Source organism: Nerophis ophidion, linkage group LG11 (assembly GCF_033978795.1).
Source record: "Nerophis ophidion isolate RoL-2023_Sa linkage group LG11, RoL_Noph_v1.0, whole genome shotgun sequence".
Taxonomy (NCBI): Eukaryota; Metazoa; Chordata; class Actinopteri; order Syngnathiformes; family Syngnathidae; genus Nerophis; species Nerophis ophidion.
The window spans coordinates 36157586-36182842 of NC_084621.1; the positions used below are offsets into that span (position 1 = coordinate 36157586).

At 39.1% G+C, this 25257-nt stretch overlaps 1 protein-coding gene across 2 annotated transcripts; it reads right to left on the minus strand.

The window, feature by feature from the left end:
* Positions 1 to 151: 151 nt before the first annotated feature.
* On the minus strand, positions 152 to 25058 carry LOC133561989 (protein FAM8A1-like). Of its 2 annotated transcripts, none has more exons than XM_061915757.1 (5): positions 24565 to 25058; positions 21389 to 21509; positions 21191 to 21305; positions 14712 to 14851; positions 152 to 2836 (listed from the first exon to the last, which is right to left on the minus strand). In XM_061915757.1, exons 1-5 carry the CDS (start codon positions 25004 to 25006, stop codon positions 2692 to 2694), a joined length of 963 nt encoding a protein of 320 aa, XP_061771741.1. In that variant the 5' UTR covers positions 25007 to 25058; the 3' UTR covers positions 152 to 2691. The 2 variants fall into 2 exon arrangements, with proteins under 2 accessions (XP_061771741.1, XP_061771740.1); XM_061915756.1 differs by having other exon boundaries at positions 21389 to 21512.
* Between the last annotated feature and the right edge of the window lie 199 nt (positions 25059 to 25257).

A 25257-nucleotide genomic window follows, 5' to 3' on the forward strand; every position in this document is an offset into this window, starting at 1 on the left:
GGGCACAAAGCTAAGTAATGAATGTCGGATCTTGGATTCAACGTATTTTTGACATTTCCATACATGCTGCAATAATGACACGTCTAATTGACTGCAGGCCGACTATGACGTCAGAGTGTGTGGTCTATGAATAAAGAAAGTCACGTGACCATTGGCTTCATCCCATTTATGTTATGAACTCTCACAATTACACATTAATTATTGCTGGTGGCACTTTGTTAACTCGCGTACAGATTTATTGCACAGTGAGGTTTACACACAAAGGTCTGTCGTAAAATAGAATGATGAGCAGCACCCCTTCACTAAAATCTCCTTCCTGCACATTTTCTCTTCCTGGATGGCAGCCAGAAGTTGAGAACAAGTCAAAATACCAAATAGATTACACACACACACACACACACATACACACACACACACACACACACACGTATACTATCCAAATAGCAACACTCTTTTAATGCTCCTCACATCAGTGCGAAACATGTATTTTACAGTCACATTAATAAGCATAATTCAATTAGATCTAATACCAAAACATTTGCAAAGATACATAGCAATCAAGTTGGGGGGTGGGCTTAATTGAACAATTTGTTCATTATTGTGGTTTGTTGCACTGCATCATACTAAGGGATTAATATTGATTATTCATACATTTGTATACTGTGCATGCAAAGAGCATGTCTGGCGTATGTACACTGGAGGGAGCCAAACTCAAAACTAAGTCCTCACCTAATGCAAAGTGCCTATTTCATTTAAGAGCAAAAAAAAAATCACAAAAAGAAGCTAACGTTGCAATATGAACATATTTTGAGGGGGGGGTGAAATACTAATATATGCTAATCTAAAGAATGTTTGTGTGGAGATGTGAACAGCTCTACTATAGTCTTGTTTAGGGATGGGTACCATTTGCATGTGAATTGATGTGGTACCAATACCCAGTACCTGGGAATCTTTTGTGCGTGTTAATAAATAACTGTTTTTGATAATGAAATGACATTATGATTGCAACATTTGCAAATGTGCTGATTATATCCAATTTCTGAGTATGTTTTAAGTCCAGGACCTTAGATGGCAGTCACGTATAGCAGTGGTTCTCAAATGGGGGTACGCGTACCCCTGGGGGTACTTGAAGGTATGACAAGGGATACGTGAGATTTAAAAAAAAAAAAAAAATACTTTAACAAAATATCAATGTAAGTTCATAAACTGCGAAAAGAAATGCAACAATGCAATATTCAGTGTTGACAGCTAGATCTTTTGTAGACATGTTCCATAAATATTGATGTTAAAAAATTTCTATTTTTGTGAAGAAATGTTTAGAATTAAGTTGATAAATCCAGATGGATATCTATTACAATCCCCAAGAGGGCACTTTAAGTTGATGATTACTTCTATGTGTAGAAATATTTATTTATAATTGAATCACTTGTTTATTTTTCAACAAGTTTGTAGTTATTGTTATACCTTTTTTCCAAATAGTTCAAGAAAGACCACTACAAATGAGCAATATTTTGCACTGTTATACAATCGAATAAATCAGAAATTGATGACATAGTGCTGTATTTTACTTCTTTATCTCTTTTTTTCAACCAAAAATGCTTTGCTCTGATTAGGGGGTACTTCAATTAAAACAATGTTCACAGGGGGTACATCACTGAAAAAAGGTTGATAATCACTGATGTATAGTTTATGGTGCCTTTTATTTTTTTTGTTGCACCCCACAGTGTTAATACTGTAACTATTGTACTTATTAAGCAGCAGCTGTTTGATCGTAACTTGCATCTTAGTTGTTGTGTCAATTAACAAGTTAGGAGGTGTTGAGATCGCCATGTAAAATCGTCAAAAGCAGAGCCAATTTATATTAGGATTGGAAAAGTGCAGCCTTACTTTACTCACATTGGAGGTTTTTTTTTTTTTGTCAATTATTTTGATGGCATTGAAAATTGCAACATAGTATGACTGAGTCAGCTCTCAGTTCTGCTGGAGTGATAGCCACGTGTCGAAGTGCAAAGAGACACCAGAGTCCGCAACTGCCCGTGATGTCCCGTGCAACCTGGGTATCAAAACATGGCACCGTTGGGCTTTATGTGAATTGTTACCAAGTAGGACTGCTGGGATTGAGTACCCATCCCTAGTCCTGTTTGACATCAAACGGCATGGCTCGGTTGGTAGAACAGCCGTGCCAGCAACTTAAGGGTTCCTGGTTCGATCCCCAGCTTCTGCCATCCGTTGTGTCCTTGAGCAAGGCACTTCACCCTTGCTCCTGATGGGTCATGGAAAGGGCCTTGCATGGCAGCACCCGCCATCAGTGTGTGGATGGGTGAATGTGGAAATAGTGTCAAAGCGCTTTGAGTATCTTGAAAGTAGAAAAGCGCTATACAAGTACAACCCATTTATAATTTATCAATATGTGTACTTAAGAATACATAGCAACTTACTTAGCAACTTTCATACAAAGTAAAAGAACATATTCACCCCTCATCTGAGTATCTATAAAGAGGTCAATTGTGTTTTAATTCTCTCGCCAGATTTGAAAAGAGACATAAACTTGGCAAAGAGACACTTGCAGACCTACCCATATGCACCGACCCTGCCCAGGACGCAACAACAGCTGAACCAGACTTAGGTCGTGACATTTAGTTCCAAACACTCCTTGCGGTGCACATTTGCAGGCTGTGGTGCTCGTCGGGGTCATCTGACCCTGGAGCGCTTGACGACAATGGTGCCAGCGACCATGTCGTACACAGTCCTGTTGTGCTGGAAGAAAAGCTGCGTGATGAAAGCTGGGAAGAAGAACGCGATTGAAAAGTTCTTGCTCAAGGCTCGGACAGTTGACCTGTCAGGAAAGACAGAGAAGCAATGTTAGAGAGCTGGACAACACAACTGTGATCGTCACACTGAATGGGCATAAAATAGATTAGTCAACAGAACTGATTTGTACATTTGTCTTTGTATTAACAGATGCAATTTGCAGCATGCTCCAAATTAGCGCTATTTTTAAACCGGAAAACATGACACCACTATCAACAACTAGAATATTTTACCAATAGTGGCATACGTGGACATATTCAACAAACAAATGTCTAAATTGGACACTGTACATACAGGCCGAATAAAATGATGTCTGCCGCATCTGACAAAATACATCTTCAAGAACGGAAGGATTCAAAAAGGGATGCCATAGTTGCTGTATTGTTGTTGAACCGGAGAGTAAAATCAAAGGCTTTTCCAAACAATGCTTTTGTAACATAACGTTATCCTTTTATTAAATGCGCTTGATAGGAATCAAACAATACAAAAACGTCTTATCACGGTTATTATTATCGCAGTGTTCTTAAAAATGAAGGGAAAAAAAACTTATACACACACTGAAATCTTTCTGCAAAGTTGTGCCTTTTTTTCTTAACTAAAATAAATAGACACACTGTTAGAAAACCCACTATTTTTTATGAGTCGCTGAAAGTCTTTTAGTCTTTGTATTTTAGCCCGTTTAATGGTTAAGCTTGTATTGTGTAAAATATTGTTTTGTACTTGGGAACTGCACTTTTTGGGAATTTTGCCTATAGTTACCAATCCTTTTAGAGACAATAATACACATCTCTAGTTATTATTAGGGACGTGTATTCTTGTGTCTCTAATCATTTGTGCATACACACAGACAAACACTTTCACGAAAACATACACAAACACACACAGTCACACGCACACACACATTGGATCACGGTCAATAAAGGTGGATTGTTCCGTGCAGGATAATACCAAGCATTGTTGCTTCCTGACTGTTATCTTCTAACAGACATTTCCGCCGTGTTTGATCAAGGTAGAAATGCTAGGAGCTGATCATCGTACTCAAACTCAAATTCATCGCGAACATCAATCACAATCATATAATCACTCAGCCCTTGTTCAGCTGTCCTAGTTGAGCGGTCCTTGAACATGTCCATCTCGTATACCTCTGAGTATTAATCAGAGGAATACGAGATCAGTCTGTTCTAAGAGAGCACAGTATCTTAGTTTATATAAGTTTAGATTGGGGAATGTTATTTCTTTATGTGAAAATACATTAGAGTCTCATTTCATGTTAGCATTTAAGCTATTGAGCTGGCACCTGTCAGTCAATTAGTTCAGCAAAGTGCAGTTATCAATCGCGGTTTTACGATGATTTTCATTTGAACTTTTCCACCACTTGTGGCAGTAATGACAATTTCAAACAAACAAGAAGTCTGGAGCTAAATTCATAGAGAAGTTTCTTAAATGCTAAAATTATGACTAAATTGGTAAACCTCTAATTTATTTTGCACTTTATTTTATTGACAGTTCAGTTAAACATATTCATTATTACATGTTTTTTAGTGTAGCACAACATAATTGTATGTACATTTAGTTTCCGTCAGTTATTTGTGAGTATCTTCTTATGCAGTATTTGGTAAGTACTTCTTTTTCTTATCAGCCTGACCTAAGCCTAAGGTTTATGTGTTAAAAAAATATTAGTCTTTGTGATTAACACATGGTGTCATATCATTTGACAAGGTTGAAAACTGTACGTAGGTTAGATATGATTATTTAATACGAATAAAATCAAGAGTAGCATTTCTAAATTAGTGTTAATATTTGAGTGGGCTCCAGGGCCCTCTGTAGTAGAAAAGTTGGGCCCCGAGGTCAAAAAGTTTAGAAACCCGCATTCTAGACCCTCTGTATTAGGCGTGTCATGACCGCTGCAGCCTTGGCAATCCTACAGTTAACCTCCTTGTCGATAGACAGTGACGTTGAGACGTAAAAACCAGTGGTAGTCAATCAAGCTAAGATGGCTGTTGTGCAGCAAACAGCGTGTAAACCAGAGGTCACCAACGCGGTGCCTGCGGGCCCAAGGTAGCCCGTAAGGACCAGAAGAGTAGCCTGCTGGCCTGTTCTAAAAATAGCTCAAATAGCAGCACTTACCAGTGAGCTGCCTCTATTTTTTAAATGTTATTTATTTACTAGCAAGCTGGTCTCGCTTTGCTCGACATTTTTAATTCTTTGAGAGAAAAAACTCAAATAGAATTTGAAAATCCAAGAAAATATTTTAAAGACTTGGTCTTCACTTGTTTAAATAAATTCATAATTTTTTTTTACTTTGCTTCTTATAACTTTCAGTAAGACAATTTTTGAGAAAAAATACAATCTTAAAATGATTTTAGGATTTTTAAACACTTTTACCTTTTAAATTCCTTCCTCTTCTTTCCTGACAATTTAAATCAATGTGCAAGTATTTTTTTTTTATTGTAAAGAATAATAAATACATTTTAATTTAATTCTTCATTTTAGCTTCTGTTTTTTCGACGAAGAATATTTGTGAAATATTTCTTAAAACTTATGATTAAAATTCAAAAAAATATTCTGGCAAATCTACAAAATCTGTACAATCAAATTTTATTTTATTTCAAAGTTGATTTTAACCTATTTTAAACATGTCATCAAAATTCTAAAATTAATCTTAATCAGGAAAAATTACTCATAATGTTCCATAATTTTTTGTTTTAATTTTTTCAAAAAGATTCAAATTAGCTGGTTTTTCTCTTAATTTTTTTCGGTTGAATTGTAAATTTTAAAGAGACGAAATTAAAGATAAACTATGTTTTAAAATTAAATTTTCTTTTTTTGTGTGTGTTTTCTCCTCTTTTAAATCGTTCAATTAAGTGTTTTTTTCATCATTTATTCTCTACAAAAAACCTTCCATAAAAGGAAAAAAATGTACGACGGAATGACGGACAGAAATACCCTTTTTTTGATATATATATATATATATATATATATATATATATATATATATATATATATATATATATATATATATATATATATATATATACATTTATTTATTTATTAAAGGTAAATTGAGCAAATTGGCTATTTCTGGAAATTTATATAAGTGTGTATCAAACTGGTAGCCCTTCGCATTAATCAGTACTCAAGGAGTAGCTCTTGGTTTCAAAAATGTTGGTGACCCCTGGTGTAAACTGAGTATGCAAGAGGCCTTGTCCTTCATGCAAAAAACAGATACAATCCAAAAATCTAACAATGCAATAGAATACATCTCTATACTTTATCAAAAAAAGATTTGTCGAGTGACATAAAGGATTCCCAGACATGCTATTCTACGAATTCTACAGATGAAAACTTGGAAAAGCATGGATGTCTACAAATTCTTTGTGTGTGGCTGGGTCAAGGAAATTGGTATCAAGCCTCTCCCGGATAAATACGCATCGGTTTTACTTGAGTAAGGTTGCATTTCATGATTTAACTGCGCATCTACAGTCATGTTTGTTGCATGCGTCCTTTACAAGTACACGTTGTTTCCCATCTTCATCAAAACATAACTATAAATCTCAATATTGTATATGTGCTGAAAGCTTCATTAATCAATCAATCAATGTTTACTTATATAGCCCTAAATCACTAGTGTCTCAAAGGGCTGCACAAACCACTACGACATCCTCGGTAGGCCCACATAAGGGCAAGGAAAACTCACACCCAGTGGGACATCGGTGACAATAATGACCCAGTGGGACGTCGGTGACAATGATGACTATGAGAACCTTGGAGAGGAGGAAAGCAATGGATGTCGAGCGGGTCTAACATGATACTGTGAAAGTTCAATCCATAATGGATCCAACACAGTCGCGAGAGTCCAGTCCAAAGCGGATCCAACACAGCAGCTAGAGTCCCCTTCACAGCGGAGCCAGCAGCGCAGAGATGTCCCCAGCCGATACACAGGCAAGCAGTACATGGCCACCGGATCGGACCGAACCCCCTCCACAAGGGAGAGTGGGACATAGGAGAAAAAGAAAAGAAATGGCAGATCAACTGGTCTAAAAAGGGAGTCTATTTAAAGGCTAGAGTATACAAATGAGTTTTAAAGTGAGACTTAAATGCTTCTACTGTGGTGGCATCTCGAACTGTTACCGGGAGGGCATTCCAGAGTACTGGAGCCCGAAATTAAAACGCTCTATAGCCCGCAGACTTTTTTTGGGCTTGCGGAATCACTAATAAGCCGGAGTCCTTTGAACGCAGATTTCTTGCCGGGACATATGGTACAATACAATCGGCAAGATAGGATGGAGCTAGACCGTGTAGTATTTTATATGTAAGTAGTAAAACCTTAAAGTCACATCTTAAGTGCACAGGAAGCCAGTGCAGGTGAGCCAGTACAGGCGTAATGTGATCAAACTTTCTTGTTCTTGTCAAAAGTCTAGCAGCCGCATTTTGTACCAACTGTAATCTTTTAATGCTAGACATGGGGAGACCCGAAAATAATACGTTACAGTAGTCGAGGCGAGACGTAACAAACGCATGGATAATGATCTCAGCGTCTTTAGTGGACAGAATGGAGCGAATTTTAGCGATATTACGGAGATGAAAGAAGGCCGTTTTAGTAACGCTTTTAATGTGTGCCTCAAAGGAGAGAGTTGGGTCGAAGATAATACCCAGATTCTTTACCGTGTCGCCTTGTTTAATTGTTTGCTTGTCAAATGTTAGAGTTGTATTATTAAATAGAGGTCGGTGTCTAGCAGGACCGATAATCAGCATTTCCGTTTTTTTGGCGTTGAGTTGCAAAAAGTTAGCGGACATCCATTGTTTAATTTCATTAAGACACGCCTCCAGCTGACTACAGTCCGGCGTGTTGGTCAGCTTTAGGGGCATGTAGAGTTGGGTGTCATCAGCATAACAGTGAAAGCTAACACCGTATTTGCGTATGCTGTCACCTAGCGGCAGCATGTAGATGCTGAAGAGTGCAGGGCCAAGGACCGAACCCTGGGGAACTCCACACGTTACCTTAACGTAGTCCGAGGTCACATTGTTATGGGAGACACACTGCATCCTATCAGTAAGATAAGAGTTAAACCAAGACAGGGCTAAGTCTGACATACCAATTCGTGTTTTGATACGTTCTAATAAAATATTATGATCGACAGTATCGAAAGCAGCGCTAAGATCGAGGAGCAGCAACATAGATGACGCATCAGAATCCATCGTTAGCAATAGATTAGTCATTTTTGCGAGGGCTGTCTCCGTGGAGTGATTTGCCCTGAAACCGGATTGAAAGGTTTCACATAGATTGTTAGACGCTAAGTGTTCATTTAACTGCTCCGCAACAATTTTTTCAAGGATTTTTGAAATAAAGGTAAGGTGAGACAATGAGGTCAGGATCGAGGTTAGGTCTTTTAAGAAGAGGATGAATAACCGCTTTTTTGAATGCTAGGGGAACAGTGCCCGAGGAAAGTGATAAGTTTATAATATTTAGCACTGATGGACCTAATAATACAAAGAGCTCCTTGATCAGTTTCCCAGGAAGAGGGTCAAGTAAACATGTTGTTTGTTTTATACCATTTACACGTTGTAACAATTCCTCTGTTATTTCCTCAAAACGAGAGAAACTATTTTGGAGGGCAGTATCCGCCGTATATACAATCGTATCAGTGTTAATAGAACCCCGCTGTAGCTGGGACACATTGTCTTTAATCTCCTTTCTAATGATTTCAATTTTCTTACTAAAGAATTGCATAAAGTCATCAGCTGAGTGGGTGGAGCTACTGGAAGGGGTCCCTTGTTGGGTTAGCGATGCTACCGTACTAAACAAAAATTTAAGATCGTTTTTATTACGGTGGATGAGATTTGAGTAGTATTTAGCTTTAGCTAAGGTAAGCATGCGTTTATAAGTTATTAAACCATCACTCCATGCTTGATGGTGCACCTCATGTTTAGTCATGCGCCATTTGCGTTCCAGCTTTCTACATAATAATTTCTGAGCTCTAGTTTCTTCTGTAAACCACGGGGTACGGTTTTTTGGAGCCTTTTTTAACTTTAGCGGTGCTATGTTATCAATGGTTTCGCGCAGGGCGTCATTAAAGTTGTTAGTGAGGTTATCAATAGAGCCCACATATTTTGGGAATGGTACCATTACCGAGGGCAGTAGGTCAGCAAGAGTTGTCGTTGTGGCCGTATTAATGTTGCGGCTGCTATAGCAGTTATTATTATTATTAGTTTGACGAACATGCGTCTGAACCACGAATTTTATAAGGTAATGATCGGACAATACTTTAGTGTACGGGAGTATCGTAACTTTGGAAACGGTGATACCCCTGACAAGCACTAGGTCTATCGTATTACTGTTGCGATGCGTGGGTTCATTTATTATTTGTGTGAGACCACAGCTATCAATTATAGTCTGGAGCGCTACGCACGGTCGGTCTGATGGGGTATTCATATGGATATTAAAGTCCCCCATTATGATTATATTATCGGCGTGTGTCACTAGATCAGCAACGAACTCTGAGAATTCATTGATAAAGTCCGAATAGGGCCCTGGGGGGCGGTAGATAACAGCCAGGTGTAGAGGCAGCGGTGTGACAGACCTCATAGTAAGCACCTCAAACGATTTATATTTATTATTTATGTTACGACTAAGGTTAAAGTTTTCGTTGTATATTAGTGCGACCCCCCACCCCTTTTAAGAGGACGGGCAATGTGCGCATGTTTAAAGTTAGGAGGACATGCCTCATTTAGCGGAAAAAAGTCGTTTGGTTTAAGCCAGGTTTCGCTGAGACCGATGACGTTAAGATTGTTGTCTCTGATGATATCATTAACTAACAACGTTTTGGGAGACAATGATCTTATGTTTAAAAAACCTATATTATAGGTAGTGGGCTGTTTTAGGGAATTTTTGATCAAATTATCCGTAGTAGCAACATTAATAATGTTGTGTTTATTATGCCCAGTGCATTTAGTATAATTACGACCATATCTAGGAATTGATACGACAGGAATTTTCCGATTGTTTGATTGTTGCTTTGATAAACTGCACGCATTGTTTGTTTGTTGCTTTGATAAACTGCACGCATCATAGTTTGCCACCTCGGTAGAACACATGTCCAACTCTGAAACAATCAAAGCAGAAAAAACTTGTTCTAATTTAACTGACTCCTTACCCAGACCAGTAGTCTCGCATCTTCCATTTAAATCCGGCTTCAGGATGGAGGGAAGTGGTGTTCTGTGGGGATTAGCCTTCTGCTGTGTTTTTAGCCCCACTCGACATCCGCGTTTCCGAACACACCGCTGGCGTCTGCTCCGTAGACGGCCCCCGCTGCTACTATACTCCCCTGCTTCACAGGCCGCTGGATGTAGCCGCCGAAGTATTCCCCGGAGACGCGGCGTGAATTCCCGCCACCTGCGGGCTCTGTGTCAGGCCCCACCTGGATTAGCAGCGGCCTTGGACGCGCCGGCCCCCGTTAAGTTCAGTCTTGTTAACGCAAGATCCTTGACCAACAAAACATTTATCCTGAAGGATTTATTCGTCTCCCGCGGACTGGACCTCCTCTGTTTCACAGAAACCTGGCTGAGAGTCGGTGAGTCCGCCGCTCTTAATGAACTTCTGCCTCCGGAGTGTTCCTATTTTAATTCTCCACGGTCGTCCGGCCGAAAAGGAGGAGGATTAGCAGTCGTTTTTAAAAATGACTTTAAATGCCGTCAGATCCGCCTGCAATCCTCCTTTTCAAGCTTCGAACTATGCATGTTTGAACTGGGTCTTTCCGGTGTCGTCCTGTGTGTCGTCGTATATCGACCACCCAAGTACCACAAAGACTTTATAAATGACTTTTCTGAATTTCTGGCCGAAATCCTGCCCAAATATGATCGTGTCTTAATTGTTGGTGATTTTAATATTCACACCTGCTGCCCGGACGAACCTTTATCCAGGAGCTTCCTGAGTGTCATTGACTCTTTTAACTTTGTACAGTCTGTGTGTGGTTCTACACACGAACGCGGGCATACACTAGACCTCGTACTGTCTTATGGTTTTATTGTTGACAATGTTGTTATTGGTGATGCGTTGTTCAGTGATCACAGTCCTGTTATGTTTAATTTAACTTTTGAACCTGATGTAAAGCCGCTTGCCGTGCGTCATGCGCGTGTTATTAGGTCTGACACTGCAGCCGCCTTTTCTCCTTTGTTTACTGAGTCCATGCAGAGTATATCACACCCTGCAGACACTGAACAATTGATGTACTCTTTTCTTTCGACATGTTCTAAGATTCTGGATATTATATAGCGCCCCTCAGAGCTATACGTCCCAAACCAAAACAGGAACCTTGGCTCAATGAAACCACACGCACAGCTCGGCGTGAGTGGCGAAGGGCGGAGCGCAAGTGGAAAGGGGATCACTTGGAAGTCTCCTATCAAATTTTAAAAGAAAACTGTCGAAATTATCAAAGTGTGGTTAAAGCTGAGAAAACAAAATATTTGTCAGACATAATTTTAAATAGCATCAGTAAGCCACGTGTTCTTTTTAATACTATTAGTAATGTTCTTAAACCGAATCCAGCCACTTCACTGGAGATGACAAGTGAAACTTGTGAAAAATTTCTCTCCTTTTTTAATGATAAGGAGGTTGCTTCTATTCGGGCAAATCTTTCTCGTTTTCCATTAAGTTTTAATGTGGCCACTCAGTGCTCGACTGTGTTTTGTCACTTTGAGCCTGTGTCCATGCCTGTACTTACAGGAATAGTCGGCAAGCTAAAACCCTCATCATGTTCCACAGACCCAGTCCCCCCTCGCTTTTTTAAAGAAATCTGGGACACTATTGATTCGTCTGTTAGGAACATTATCAACAGCAGCTTGATTTCTGGCTGTGTCCCCTCCTTTTGTAACAAACCTGTTGTTGAGCCTTTGATTAAAAAAACAGGTCTTGATCCGACAAGTTTTTCAAATTATCGGCCCATTTCCAAATTACCTTTTGTGTCAAAGATTTTGGAGAAATGTGTTCTGGCACATCTGCAGCCTTTTTTAGATGAAAATAGCACTTTAGATCCATTTCAGTCTGGATACAAAGCTTTGCACAGTACTGAATCTGCACTTTTAAAGGTTTTTAATGACTTGCTTTTAATGTCTGATTCTGGCAGCTCTACCATTTTAGAGCTTTTAGATCTTACAGCTGCCTTTGACACAGTCGACCACACAATTCTTTTAGACCGCCTGAGAGACTGTGTGGGTGTCAGGGGGACTGCGTTAGAGTGGTTCAGATCTTACCTGTCTGAGAGGTCCTTCTTTGTCAGGCTGGGGGACGCCACCTCCTCTTCTGCCCCGCTTTACTGTGGTGTCCCCCAAGGATCTATTTTAGGCCCCATCCTGTTCACTCTTTATCTCCTCCCTCTTGGAGATATTTTTAAGAAACATGGAGTGTTTTATCACTTTTATGCAGATGACTGCCAAATTTATATGCCGATTTCAAAAAGCCACGGCCCCCTGACACCCCTTCTTAACTGTCTATGTGACATCAAGGCTTGGTTAGCCCAGAATTTTTTAATAATGAATGAGGGAAAAACGGAAATTTTAGTTTTTGGTCCGGCCCTCACTGACTTGGGACCATTGCAAAATTATGTGCGTCCCAAAGTCACCAGCCTTGGCGTCACTATAGACAGCGATTTTAAACTAGACAAACAAGTCAATGGCGTTTTAAAATCGTGTTTTTATCACCTTCGTCTTTTAGTAAAGGTTAAACCGTTTTTATCTTTTAACCTTTTTGAACAAGTCGTGCATGCTTTTATTTCAAGTCGCCTGGACTACTGCAATGCACTTTATGCTGGCATTAGCCAAAAAGCTCTCTCCCGGTTGCAGTTAGTCCAGAACGCAGCAGCACGACTTTTAACAGGGGCCAGGAAACGCCAGCATATAACCCCAATTCTTCAGAGTTTGCACTGGCTCCCTGTTCATTTTAGAATTGATTTTAAAACATTGCTGTTTGTTTTTAAATCTTTACATGGACTGGCACCTCAATATATCTCGGACCTCATCCAAATTTACATCCCTGCGCGCGCTTTGAGGTCCGAAAGCCAGCTCCAGCTCGTGGTGCTCAAGACCAGACTTAAGACCAGGGGAGACAGGGCCTTCTCTGTGGTCGGCCCTAAGCTCTGGAACACTCTGCCGCTCCATTTTCAAACTGCTTCCACAGTGGAGTGTTTTAAGTCTCGTCTTAAGACCCACTTTTATTCTTTGGCTTTTAACACTACGTGAGTTGTGTGGTCCTCTGTTGTCCTCTGTGTTTTTTATACACTTTTATTTTAATTTTACTGTTTTAATAGATTTTACCCTTTAAAATTGTTTTTAATCATATTTGTTTTTATATTGTTTTTATTGGTTTTATTTTTATTCATTTTTTGTTTTGTTCAGTCATTGGTGGAGCATAATATTGTTTTTAACATGGCTGTGCAGCACTTTGGAAACGTTATTGTTGTTTAAATGTGCTATGTAAATGAAGTGGATTGGATTGGATTGGATTCCCATGCTAGTTAGCACGTCTAGCAAGCACGCGTCTATCAGTCCAAAACGGCCCGATATGTCCACATCCAGAAGTGTCTGGCGGTCGTACGTGATCACGGAGTGACCACGATGTGAGCCAGCCATGAAGTTTGCAGAATTGTCCGGTATTTCTGCCAAATGTTCCATCTTTAGCAAGAGCTTCGCGATGTTGCAGCCCGTCCAGGCGCCGCCATCTTAGTTAATTAAGGATTGCTGCCTTTCGTAAAAGCTTCATTATTTTAGGTTTTACTCACATTTACTTTTTTTTTATTTAGACTCCCCGAGTTAGTGCTTAACAAAACACTCGTAGCAAAAATTTAAGAAATACAAATAATATCAAGGCATTACTTCAATGACAAACACTAAACGTTAAAAGTATATCAAACAAACCTTTAACGAAGTGATCACTGGAAACTTGTGCATTCTTTGACTCTGCTCCCTTGGACGAAAGTGCATTCTACTTTTCTCGTCGTCATTTGGTAAAATCTTGCACTTTTGCGCCCTTTGTGATTACCTCTCGAGGAACTCTGAAGAAACTTTTATCCTTTTTGCGATTTGAACAGTTCGTTCAGTCAAAAATAACACCATTATAGGGCATTTTTCTTCGAAAAAGGCTAAATGGCGCTTAGTACCGGTACACATTGTGAACAGACGCTGGCTTGACCACCACATGTATTTAATGGGCTGGACGTGACGACATATGCAACCCAACAATACCCATAAATGGACAATGCAATGTGCATCCTGGACCGGTACGTTTGTCTTTATAATGATTGTCATGTGTGGGAAAAGCGGCTGACGAGATGCTGAAGGCTGCCTGCCGTGTGAGACATCAAAGTTACGTTATCAGCAAAAAGCAGCTTACAAATGAGACTTTGGTCTTGGCGCGACAGTGAGTCATGGTACAGACTGCAACAACAAGTGCCCCACAACAGCCGTAGCCAAAATTCTTACCCTCTTCTTTTTCAGATTCCTATGTTTAATTATAAATATTAACTCCAGTTGCACAGACTTCTTGAAATTGCCACAAATGCCCCAGGATGGACACCTAAACCAATCAAAACTTTGCGTTTACCATGCTTTGTCCACATAATTTCACTTCAAGAGAGTTTTTTGTTCAAATTAAACACATAAAAGTCACACATCTTTTGCAATGTGACCGAAAAGATTGGATTTAACAAAATTATGACATGAGAATCATTAGAAACTAGCTAGGTATTTTATTTAGCCTAACTGTACATTTAAAATGAGGTTATTTGCCCAGTAGTAAAGCTAAGCAACATGTTTGCAATTCCATTCTTCATGCTCCAAATGTTTCCGTAATTGCGCAAGTTTGGCTGAATGTCCAGTTGTGTTAATAACAACAAACATTTTCTACTCACGCCGAGAAAGAGACATTAGTCGCCGGCACTACAAGGACCCGGTTGGGCTGAACCAGAACTGATGAGTCGCACGTCACAACTCGGAGTCCAATAATGAACTTTCCTGGAGTGGCTCCTCCTGGTCCCCAAATACACACAATCTGCAAGGAAATGGTAGCGCATGATTAGAAAAGGAAAAAACAACTGACTATGCCCACAGAAATAACAGCATCACTCATTATTAGGGTGACTTGTGGTGAACTTATTTTAACACTTGAACTGTCGCTGATTTGGCATTAATGCCAGCCCCTGGCATAAATAAGGGCCACGTGATCTTGGCGACAGGACTTTTATTTAGCAGTGAATCAACATGTCCTTTGTAATAGTTTTAGTTTAGTTTTGCAGCATCACATGCTGCATTAATTTAAAATCCCAAACAAATAATGTTGTCATCGTGACAGGTTAACGGCCATATTTCAAAAATGACCGTACTATTTAATTTTATATTAAAGCCAAATCTTTTCCCTAACGATAAATCGAAACACAGAGTTTACTTTTTCAGTTAATTCCGAAGCAGCGTAGCAGTTTTGAATTGGGTTCCTCAAACACTTTTCTTTCCCCTTGGACCTACCAACTTATTGTTTTACCTTTTCATATGAACTTTGGACATTATTTGGAATATAAACACATGACCTTTGAACATATTGGATTGAACTGAATTGTAGTTGTCACTTGTCTTTTTTGTTTATTGTTTGTATGTGATTATTTACAGTAAATACAATAATTTACACAAATTGTACAATATTAACACATTATTTCCTAATATCTAATCATAAACATACTTTAACAGCATGTTTGTTCATTAGTAATATTAAAGGCGGACTGCCCTTTCCTGGAAGTTTGCATACAATTCACAATCTCTATGTAAGACGAGAACACATACAAGTGAAACTAAACAAAAATTAAATATTGAGCAAAGGTTTTTTATTTACTAAAAGTGACATACAATGCAACTCAAGATATTTCAAGACTTCCCAGAGTTTTTCATTTGAAATGGTGTTTGGCCATAATATCCTAAGGATGCGACAGAATGGATAAAGTGGTTTTCCTACATTCTGAGCCATATAAAAGATGCTCAGGATTGGCCAAAAAACCCTCTAAAAACATCTGAAAAGCACTAACAATAAACCATTGACATATCGTGACCTGAATAATAACCAAGTATTAGCGGTATTGCTAATAAAAACACTAACGCAGAGGAACTACTTTAAGCGGTGCGGTGGTCATAAAGAGGTAACTAGTTTATGCAGGTATTGACATATTGAGCTGCGCTGGGGTGGCGACTTGTCCACAGTGTAAACCGCCTTCTGCCCGAATGCAGCTGAGATAGGCTCCAGCACCCCCCGCAACCCCAAAAAGGGACAATCGGTAGTAAATGGATGGATGGATGACATACTGAGCTGGTGAGCTGCTGCATTGCCTCTGCATTGGTAAAAGTTCATTTAGATTGTAAATCATGCCTCTCATCTGGATAGTAGAAAGATGTGGCCATAAATCGAAAATTTGGTCAACTTTGATGTTCAACTTATACCCGGAGATGGCGAGAAAAACACGAAAAAGATGCTTGTTTCGGGGGTTTTTTTTTACCTTTGTGACAATTAGGATATAAAAAATCAGGGGTCACCAACACGGTGCCTGCGGGTACCAGGTCGTCCCGAAGGACCACATGAGTCGCCCGCACGCCTTTCCTAAAAATAGCACAACTCAGTAGTGAGCTGCGTCTAAAATTGAATTTTGTTCTGTGGTTATTCTTTTTTTAATCACCCTTGTATATATACAGATTTTAAAACTATGTTCATTGTACATTTTTTTACATTTAAGTTTAGGTGATGTCCGACCTAAGGTAGTTAAAATCCCTTGTAAGCAAAATCCGTTATCACAAAAACGTCAAAACAGTCTCAAAAAGCAAAAAGTGGCCTCATCTTAGAGCTACATATTTTTTGATTAAAAAAATAAGGAATTTTAAGACGGAGAAGTTGTCAAATAAGCAACAACTATAATTGCTAACACTGAACTTAAAGACGAGAAAAATGGAAGCGATCTAATTTCCACTCTCTCCGATGTCCCAATGGAGGCATCTACGATGGCTGGACGAGTGTCAGCTATGTCTGGTAACTTGGCCGATCAGCCGGACCGAGATCTAGAAAGTTTCAGGTGGTTTAGCATTTAGCGCGACGAGTCCGTGGACAGACGCAGCATTACAGTGCAGCTGTTGATTTGGTCATTTGGTCAAAGAGTGACAAGCTTTATTAAAAGATATATACGTAGATTTTTTTTTTAACATTACAAAATTGATTACTTTTTGAAATGTGGTGCAACAGAGTTCATGGTTTGATAAAAAGGATTTGTTAGTGGTTATTGCAAATGGGATGTTTTACCAATGAAATATAGTGATGTAAGGGATCATCAGAAAATATAGCATATTACTGTACTTGAATACACCTCACGGTGATGCTTGGACATCATTGATAAACCCGGGGTTATAGGGTGTTTCGGGTCTTTAATCATCAGACACCCTCGCCCGGGCGACCCAGCCGGGGGTGATCAGACCAAGGCCTGTGTCCAAGTAGCACACCACGGATCCCCCCTACGGATCCACAGCCACTGGGAGGCCGCAAGGATGTTCTTGGTGTATGAATATGTATGATGTAAGCAAATAATGTATGAATAATATAATTTTCATTATCTTGTGGAATACAATGGGACCATGCTTGTGTCTGAGCTGCAGCAATCACTTTGTAAAATAAGAACCTTTCTGTGATGCAATCGAGTTTATCGTCTACTATAATAGTAGTGTTTGAGAGCAGAACTAAATGTACAAAAGGACAAGAGATTGCATTCGTTTGCGTTCTTTTATGGTTGCTTTGCCTAAATATAACTACGAAGACCTGCTTGTGCAAATAAACTGACGCCATGTTAAGTCCTAGTAATAAATATTGTGTTTGTTGGTCCAATCCACCGTAATTTCTTTGCCCATTTTCATAACCGAAACTAAAAGCTTATGTTGACTTTGTGCAGGAAAGCTGTTCTTTGGTCGACACAGAGGACCACAATATAGCGTCTTTGGCGCTGTTTGTTAGCATCAAGAAAACATCCTTAATAGTACATACCCGTTTCCATATGAGTTGGGAAATTGTTTTAGATGTAAATATAAACGGAATACAATGATTTGCAAATCATTTTCAACCCATATTCAGTTGAATATGCTACACAGACAACATATTTGATGTTCAAACTGATAAATATTAGGGGTGGGCAAATTAATGCGTTAATTACGCGTTAACTCATCAATCTATTAACGCCGACAATTATTTTATCGCACATTTGCGTATGTTGTTTACATGCTTTTATTTTGTTAACGCTTTTTCTTAGCAAGATGGCGACGCCCGGACGTGCTTCGGCTTCGAGGGGCTCTTGGTAAAGATGGAACATTTGGCAAAAATACCGGACAATTCTGCAAATTTCATGGCTGGCTTACAGCGTGGTCACTCTGGGATCACTTACAACCGCCAGACAATTCTGAATGTGGATGGATCGGGCCGTTTTGGACTGATAGACGCGTGCTTGCTAGACCGGCTGGCTAGCATGGGAATACTTTGCCGGCTACATCCAGCGGCCTGTGAAGCAGCGGAGTATATGTGTTGTCTGTCTATTTATGAATAATGCAGACGAGGAGTGTTGGCTGAGTTCTTAACGTTTACTTTCAGAGCGTGCATATCACAACATACAAGATGCTGTCATGGCGACACAACCTATACCGGGCTACCCCGCATGCTCGTCACTCCTGTTGCATGCTGGGTAGGGTAGTTATTTTTTTCCCTGGCTCATAACATCACAAATAGTACCATGTATATGCGTTCAGTTTATCAAAGCACCAAGCAAACAATCGGAAAATTCCCATCATATCAAGATATGGTCATAATTATTTTAAGTGCACTACGCAGAATAAACAGAACATTATTAATATTGCTACTACGGATAATTTGATAAAAAATTCCCTAAAACAGCCCACTACCTATAATATAGGTTTTTTTAAACATAAGACCCTGATAAAAAAAAAAATGTTTCTGCTGTTACCTCAGAAATTGCCTGTTCAGATGTTATGATTGTGGTTCAGAGATTTGTATGTAGATTATATTTATTTTCCATAACAAACAGGATAACTTAAATACCCTGGCAGTGGCAATAAGTTTAAATGTTTGTATTTACATTTTTTGAGTTGATTTTCATAAAATATGCTATCTAACTGCTACTGTTTAACAAGGACTGATTTAAATTGTGTTTGCACAACAAATGTTTTGGCGCTTTTGTTCATGTGGGAGAATATTCCAATAAAGGTCCACTACACACTACTTTTGAATTCATTATTGGGCTTTGCGTATACAATGCAGTTAATCGCGATTAATCGGAGAAATAGTGCGATTAACTTTGATTAAAATTTTTAATCGTTGCCCAGCCCTAATAAATATATACATTTTTTTGCAAATAATCATTAACTTTAGAAGTTGATGCCAGCAACACGTGACAAAGAAGTTGGGAAAGGTGGCAATAAATACTGATAAAGTTGAGGAATGCTCATCAAACACTTATATGGAACATCCCACAGGTGTGCACGCTATATGGGAACCTTTGAGTGCCATGATTGGGTATAAAAGCACCTTACATGAAATGCTAAGTAATTCACAAACAAGAATGGGGTGAGGGTCACCACTTTGTAAGCAAATTTTCCAATAGTTTTAGAACAACATTTCTCAACGAGCTATAGCAAGGAATTTAGGGATTTTACCATCTACGGTCCGTAAAATCATCAAAAAATTCAGAGAATCTAGAGAAATCACTGCACGTAAGCGATGATATTACGGACTTTTGATCCCTTAGGCGGTACTGCATCAAAAACAGACATCGGTGTGTAAAGGATATCACTACATGGGCTCAGGAACACTTCAAAAAACCACTGTCAGTAACTACAGTTGGTCGCTACATCTGTAAGTGCAAAGGCAAACCCATTTATCAACATCCTGAAACACCGCCGGCTTGGCTGGGCCCGAGCTCACCTAAGATGAACTATGCAAAGTGGAAATGTGTTCTGTGGACTGACGAGTCCACATTTCAAATTATATTTGGAAACAGAGGACATGGTGTTCTCCAGAACAAAGAGGAAAATAACCATCCGGATTGTTATAGGCGCAAAGTTCAAAAGCCAGCATCTGTGATGGTATGGGGGTGTATTAGTGCCCAAGGCATGGGTAACTTACACATCTGTGAAGGCACCATTAATGCCGAAAAGTCCATACAGGTTTTGGAACAACATATGCTGTCATCCAAGCAACGTTATCATGGACGCCCCTGCGTATTTCAGCAAGACAAGTGTTACAACAGTGGGGCTTCGTAAAAAAAGAGTGCGGGTACTTTCCTGGCCCGCCTGCAGTCCAGACCTGTCTCCCATCGAAAATGTGTGGCGCATTATGAAGCGTAAAATACGATAGCGGAGACCCCGGACTATTGAACGACCATAGCTCTACATAAAACAAGAATGGAAAATAATTCCACTTTATAAGCTTCAACAATTAGTTTAGTCAGTTCCCAAATGTTTATTGAGTGTTGTTAAAAGAAAAGATGATGTAACACAGTGGCGAACATGCCCTTTCCCAACTACTTTGGCACGTGTTGCAGCCATGAAATTCTAAGTTATATTATTTGCAAAAAGAAATAAAGTTTATGAGTTTGAACATCAAATACATTGTCTTTGTAGTGCATTCACTTAAATATGGGTTGAAAAGGATTTGCAAATCATTGTATTCCATTTATATTTACATCTAACACAATTTCCCAAATCATATGGAAACGGGGTTTGTATTAATAAACTAGATGAATACATCTCTCGTAGGCTCAACAGCATATATTGAGTCTTGTTATCGCTAGCAAACAATGCTACACAACAGGGACATTTATAACTAAATAATGAGACAAAATGTGAAATTGACATAAAAACTACTGCAGATGATGAATTGTAGATGAAAATAATAAATAAAAAAATTTATAATAATAATATCGATAATGTAAATTGTGATATATATTCATATATATCGCAATATATATTGATAAGGATTTATTAGCCCAGCCCTAATCATTTGTATATTTGCCTCTAAACCTTTAAAAATATGCCTAAATCTGCACTGATGCAGGTAAATAAACAGTAGCCTAATGGGACTCTAGACCAGTGGTCCTCAAACTTTTTGTAGTTGCGGACGAGTTTTCTTTTTTTTTGTCATGAAAAAGGGTGGTTTTTGTCATGAAAGGGGGAGGTTTTTTAGGTTGGTGCACTACTTGTAAGTGTATCTTGTGTTTTTTATGTTGATTTAATAAAAAAATAAATAATTGAAAAATTGAAAAAAAATTAAAAAGCATGTAGTGTCATCCTCATAGCCATGAGTACTCACCTCATAAAAACACACTAATATTGGGTAGAACAGAGCAACCAGCATCAATTTCTCCATTGACGTTTCCTCGTCGATTTCATCCACAATAAAATGCAAAGCAAACTTGGAAATGTCCCTGGTAAAAAAAAAGCCAGGCACAAACAATTTTTAATCATCCTTACACTGTCAAACATCATAAGCAATAAATGAAAAGCTTACTTGATTCCAGTCATATGCATAACACTGATAATTATGCTCGCTTTTATGACAAACAATATGAGGAAGTCCACAATTTCAGCCAGAAGTCTCTGTAGTGGTGACGGGATAGTATACTCTTGACCTGCTGAGTGGAAAAAAAAGAAGCGTCACTTTAATTCCATGATTTGATGATAGGTCTTATTGCAAAAACACCACAAGTGTTAATAAATCTGCAGATCTTAGGGCAGGGTTGTTGAACTCATATTCATTGGTTTGAGCAGCCCTTTGAGACACTAGTGATTTAGGGCTATATAAGTAAACATTGATTGATTGATTGAGGACCACACTGCAGTTATGGCGACTTGTTACAGCAAATATTATATGAATTAGCCTTTGTAATTGATAACTATATTTATTTACTTCTGTATACTTGAATAAAAAAATAAATCTGTAGATTTTATAGTAAAAAACTGGCAACTCAGTCAACAGGATTTTACTATGAAATATATTCCGGGTTTTTTTTTCTTAAAACATATTACAGTATATAGAAAAACAGTACTACTGATAAAGACGGAAAAGAACTCAGAGATTAGAATCACCTAAATTGTACAGTGTTTTTTTACAACATTCTACTGTAAATGGAAAAACAGTACCACTGCTTTTTTATTCTTTTAATTCTGGTAACTGAGCTACCAGCTTTTTTACCATAAAAAACGTGGTACCATTTTTCCATTAACACTAATACACTGTAAAAACAAAAACCAGAGAGCTGACAGGTCTTATAGTAAAAACACCACAAGTGTTAATAAATCTGTAGATATTAGGGTAGGGGTGTTAAACAACATTTTATGAATTTGCCTAGCTGTTAATTACTATATATTTTTTTCTGTATACTGTAATAATAAAAACAAATCAGTAAATTTTATAGTAAAAAAATGGCACTCAGGGCTGGGCGATATGGCCTTTTTTTAATATCTCGATATTTCTAGGCCATATCACGGTGCAAAATATATGTCTCGATATTTTGCCTTAGCCTTGAATTAACAGTTGATGCATATAATCACACCAGTATGATGATTAAAACATTCTTGTTCATACTGCATTAATATATGCTCATTTTAAACTTTCATGCAGAGAGGGAAATCAGAACTAAGTCAATTTACCAAAACTGTATTTATTAAACAGTGGCACAAACATTCATGTAATTTCAAAACAGAAAGTGCAAGATTGTCAGAGACATTTTAAAACAAGCTATCAGTGCACTTTTGTGCATGTCATTAAAATGACATCAAAACAACACTAAATTAAAGTGTACAGAACGCCACTACAATAGTTTAAAACAAAGTGCACTTTTGTGCATGATGTTACACAAGATGTTTCAATAACTGTCAAATAAAAATTAGCTGCATAGTAGGAAATCAAATCGCTATGTGGTAGGTTACTGCAGACGTTATCTCCTTATATTGTTCACAATTTTTTTCATACGGTGTTGATGTGGAAAGGGTTGCCTCTGCATTTTGTTGGTGTGGCATCAAATGGAGATGTTGCCATGCGGAGTAAGCACTCTTCATTCTCTAGCAGGTGAATTTTCAAATGATGCTACATATTAGCAGTAATACTACTTTTTGTAGCAACGATTTTACCCCACACTTGACAAATTGCAGCTGTCTGTTCGACATATTCCCACTTGAAGCCAAACCACCGCCAGACAATGGACCCCCTGCTGTTTTTCCTGGGAATTAATTCTTCCTTCATTTGTTACCAGATTCACACCTTCTTTCTCTCGTATTACCACCCGCACCACTGCTAACGTTACCCAAGCTGCTACCTCTCTGCTCCGTATACATATGTGACGTACAGTGGGGCAAAAAAGAATTTAGTCAGCCACCAATTGTGCAAGTTCTCCCACTTAAAATGATGACAGAGGTCTGTAATTTTCATCATAGGTACACTTCAACTGTGAGAGACAGAATGTGGAAAAAACAATCCAGGAATTCACATTGTAGGAATTTTAAAGAATTTATTTGTAAATTATGGTGGAATATAAGTATTTGGTCACTTCAAACAAGGAAGATTTCTGGCTCTCACAGACCTGTAACTTCTTCTTTAAGAAGCTCTTCTGTACTCCACTCGTTACCTGTATTAATGGAACCTGTTTGAACTCGTTATCTGTATAAAAGACACCTGTCCGCAGCCTCAAACGGTCAGACTCCAAACTCCACTATGGCCAAGACCAAAGAGCTGTCGAAGGACACCAGGAAAATAATTGTAGACCTGCACCAGAACTGGGAAGAGTGAATCTACAACAGGCAAGCAGCTTGGTGTGAAAAAATCTACTGTGGGAACAATTATCAGAAAATGGAAGACATACAAGACCACTGATAATCTCCCTCGATCTGGGGCTCCACGCAAGATCTCATCCCGTGGGGTCAAAATGATCATGAGAACGGTGAGCAAAAATCTCAGAACCACACGGGGGACCTGGTGAATGAACTGCAGAGAGCTGTGACCAAAGTAACAAAAGTTACCATCCGGAACAGACTACGCCGACAGGGAATCAAATCCTGCAGTGCCAGACGTGTCCCCCTGCTTAAGCCAGTGTATGTCCAGGCCCAGCTGAAGTTTGCCAGAGAGCACATGGATGATACAGCAGAGGATTGGGAGAATGTAATGTGGTCAGATGAAACTCAAATAGAAATTTTTGGTATAAACTCAACTCGTCGTGTTTGGAGGAAGAAGAATACTGAGTTGCATCCCAAGAGCACCATACCTACTGTGAAGCATGGGGGTGGATACATCATGTTTTGGGGCTGTTTTTCTGCTAAGAGGACAGGACAATTGATCCGTGTTAAGGAAAGAATGAATGGGGCCATATATCGGAAGATTCTTAGCCAAAACCTCCTTCCATCAGTGAGAGCTTTGAATGGTTGACCAAATACTTATTTTCCACCATAATTTACAAATAAATTATTTAAAATTCCTACAATGTGAATTCCTGGATTTTTTTTTTCACAGTCTGTCTCTCACAGTTGAAGTGTACCTATGATGAAAATTACAGACTTGTGTCATCATTTTAAGTGGGAGAACTTGCACAATCGGTGGCTGACTAAATACTTTTTTGCCCCACTGTATATGTTTTGTGTCTTGGAGGGTTAAATCCACATAAATATGCTGTTATTGAAAGCAATTATCTTTACCTGGCCTCCGTGCATTTCCATTCTCCTGCTGGAGCTGCCGGGGGTGAGTCGGCACTGCTGCCCCGCTTGCGGCGTCACCTGTGCGGCTGCCCGGGGAAGCGGAGGCAGGTGCAGGGGCCGACAACGGAAAGCCGAGCGGACCAGTGAACAAACTCTGATAAGCAGAATCGAGATGCGCCGTCGACGTCCCGTTAACAGACTGTAAGACACAGGGATAAGACATGGCTGATGCCGCCAGCCAGCTCTGCCATGTCACATAGCCCGTGTAGTAGTGGCACATCCACGCCTGTAACTTGTCGCAGTACTCCGCGGTGGTGCAGCTTTCAGGTACGTCGTCGTGTTGGTCCTTTTCCTCCATTACGCCATCTACGAGTTGTTTAAACCTATTAAAACAAGCTTTACTCTTGTCGGATTTCATGTTTGTGTTTTTCTCGTCCGCCATGTTGGCTCTGGCTGACGCAACCTATGACGTCATTCTGGAACGTTCCACCAGCATAGAGGGGAGGCCTTTTTTTAACTGTGGTGCGTGACGTTGAATTGAGTTGTAAATTCCAGTAATGTTTTTAAAACACGTATTTGTAATGACCGGCATGAAAACACAAGTTGGGTTTAGTTGACTGCCAGACTAATTAGTGAAGTGAATTGTGTTTATAAAGCCCTTTTCTCGAAGTGACTCAAAGCCCATTCCATAAG

Bases quoted from the DNA above. Each gene is read 5' to 3' on its own strand.
- LOC133561989 (XM_061915756.1), bottom strand. From the start codon at position 25,006: ATGGCGGACGAGAAAAACACAAACATGAAATCCGACAAGAGTAAAGCT. The intron at 21,306-21,388 runs GTAAGCTTTTCA...TTTTTTTACCAG, and splicing joins ATGCATATGACTGGAATCAA to GGACATTTCCAAGTTTGCTT. The intron at 14,852-21,190 runs GTGAGTACTCAT...ATTTCCTTGCAG, and splicing joins TATTAGTGTGTTTTTATGAG to ATTGTGTGTATTTGGGGACC.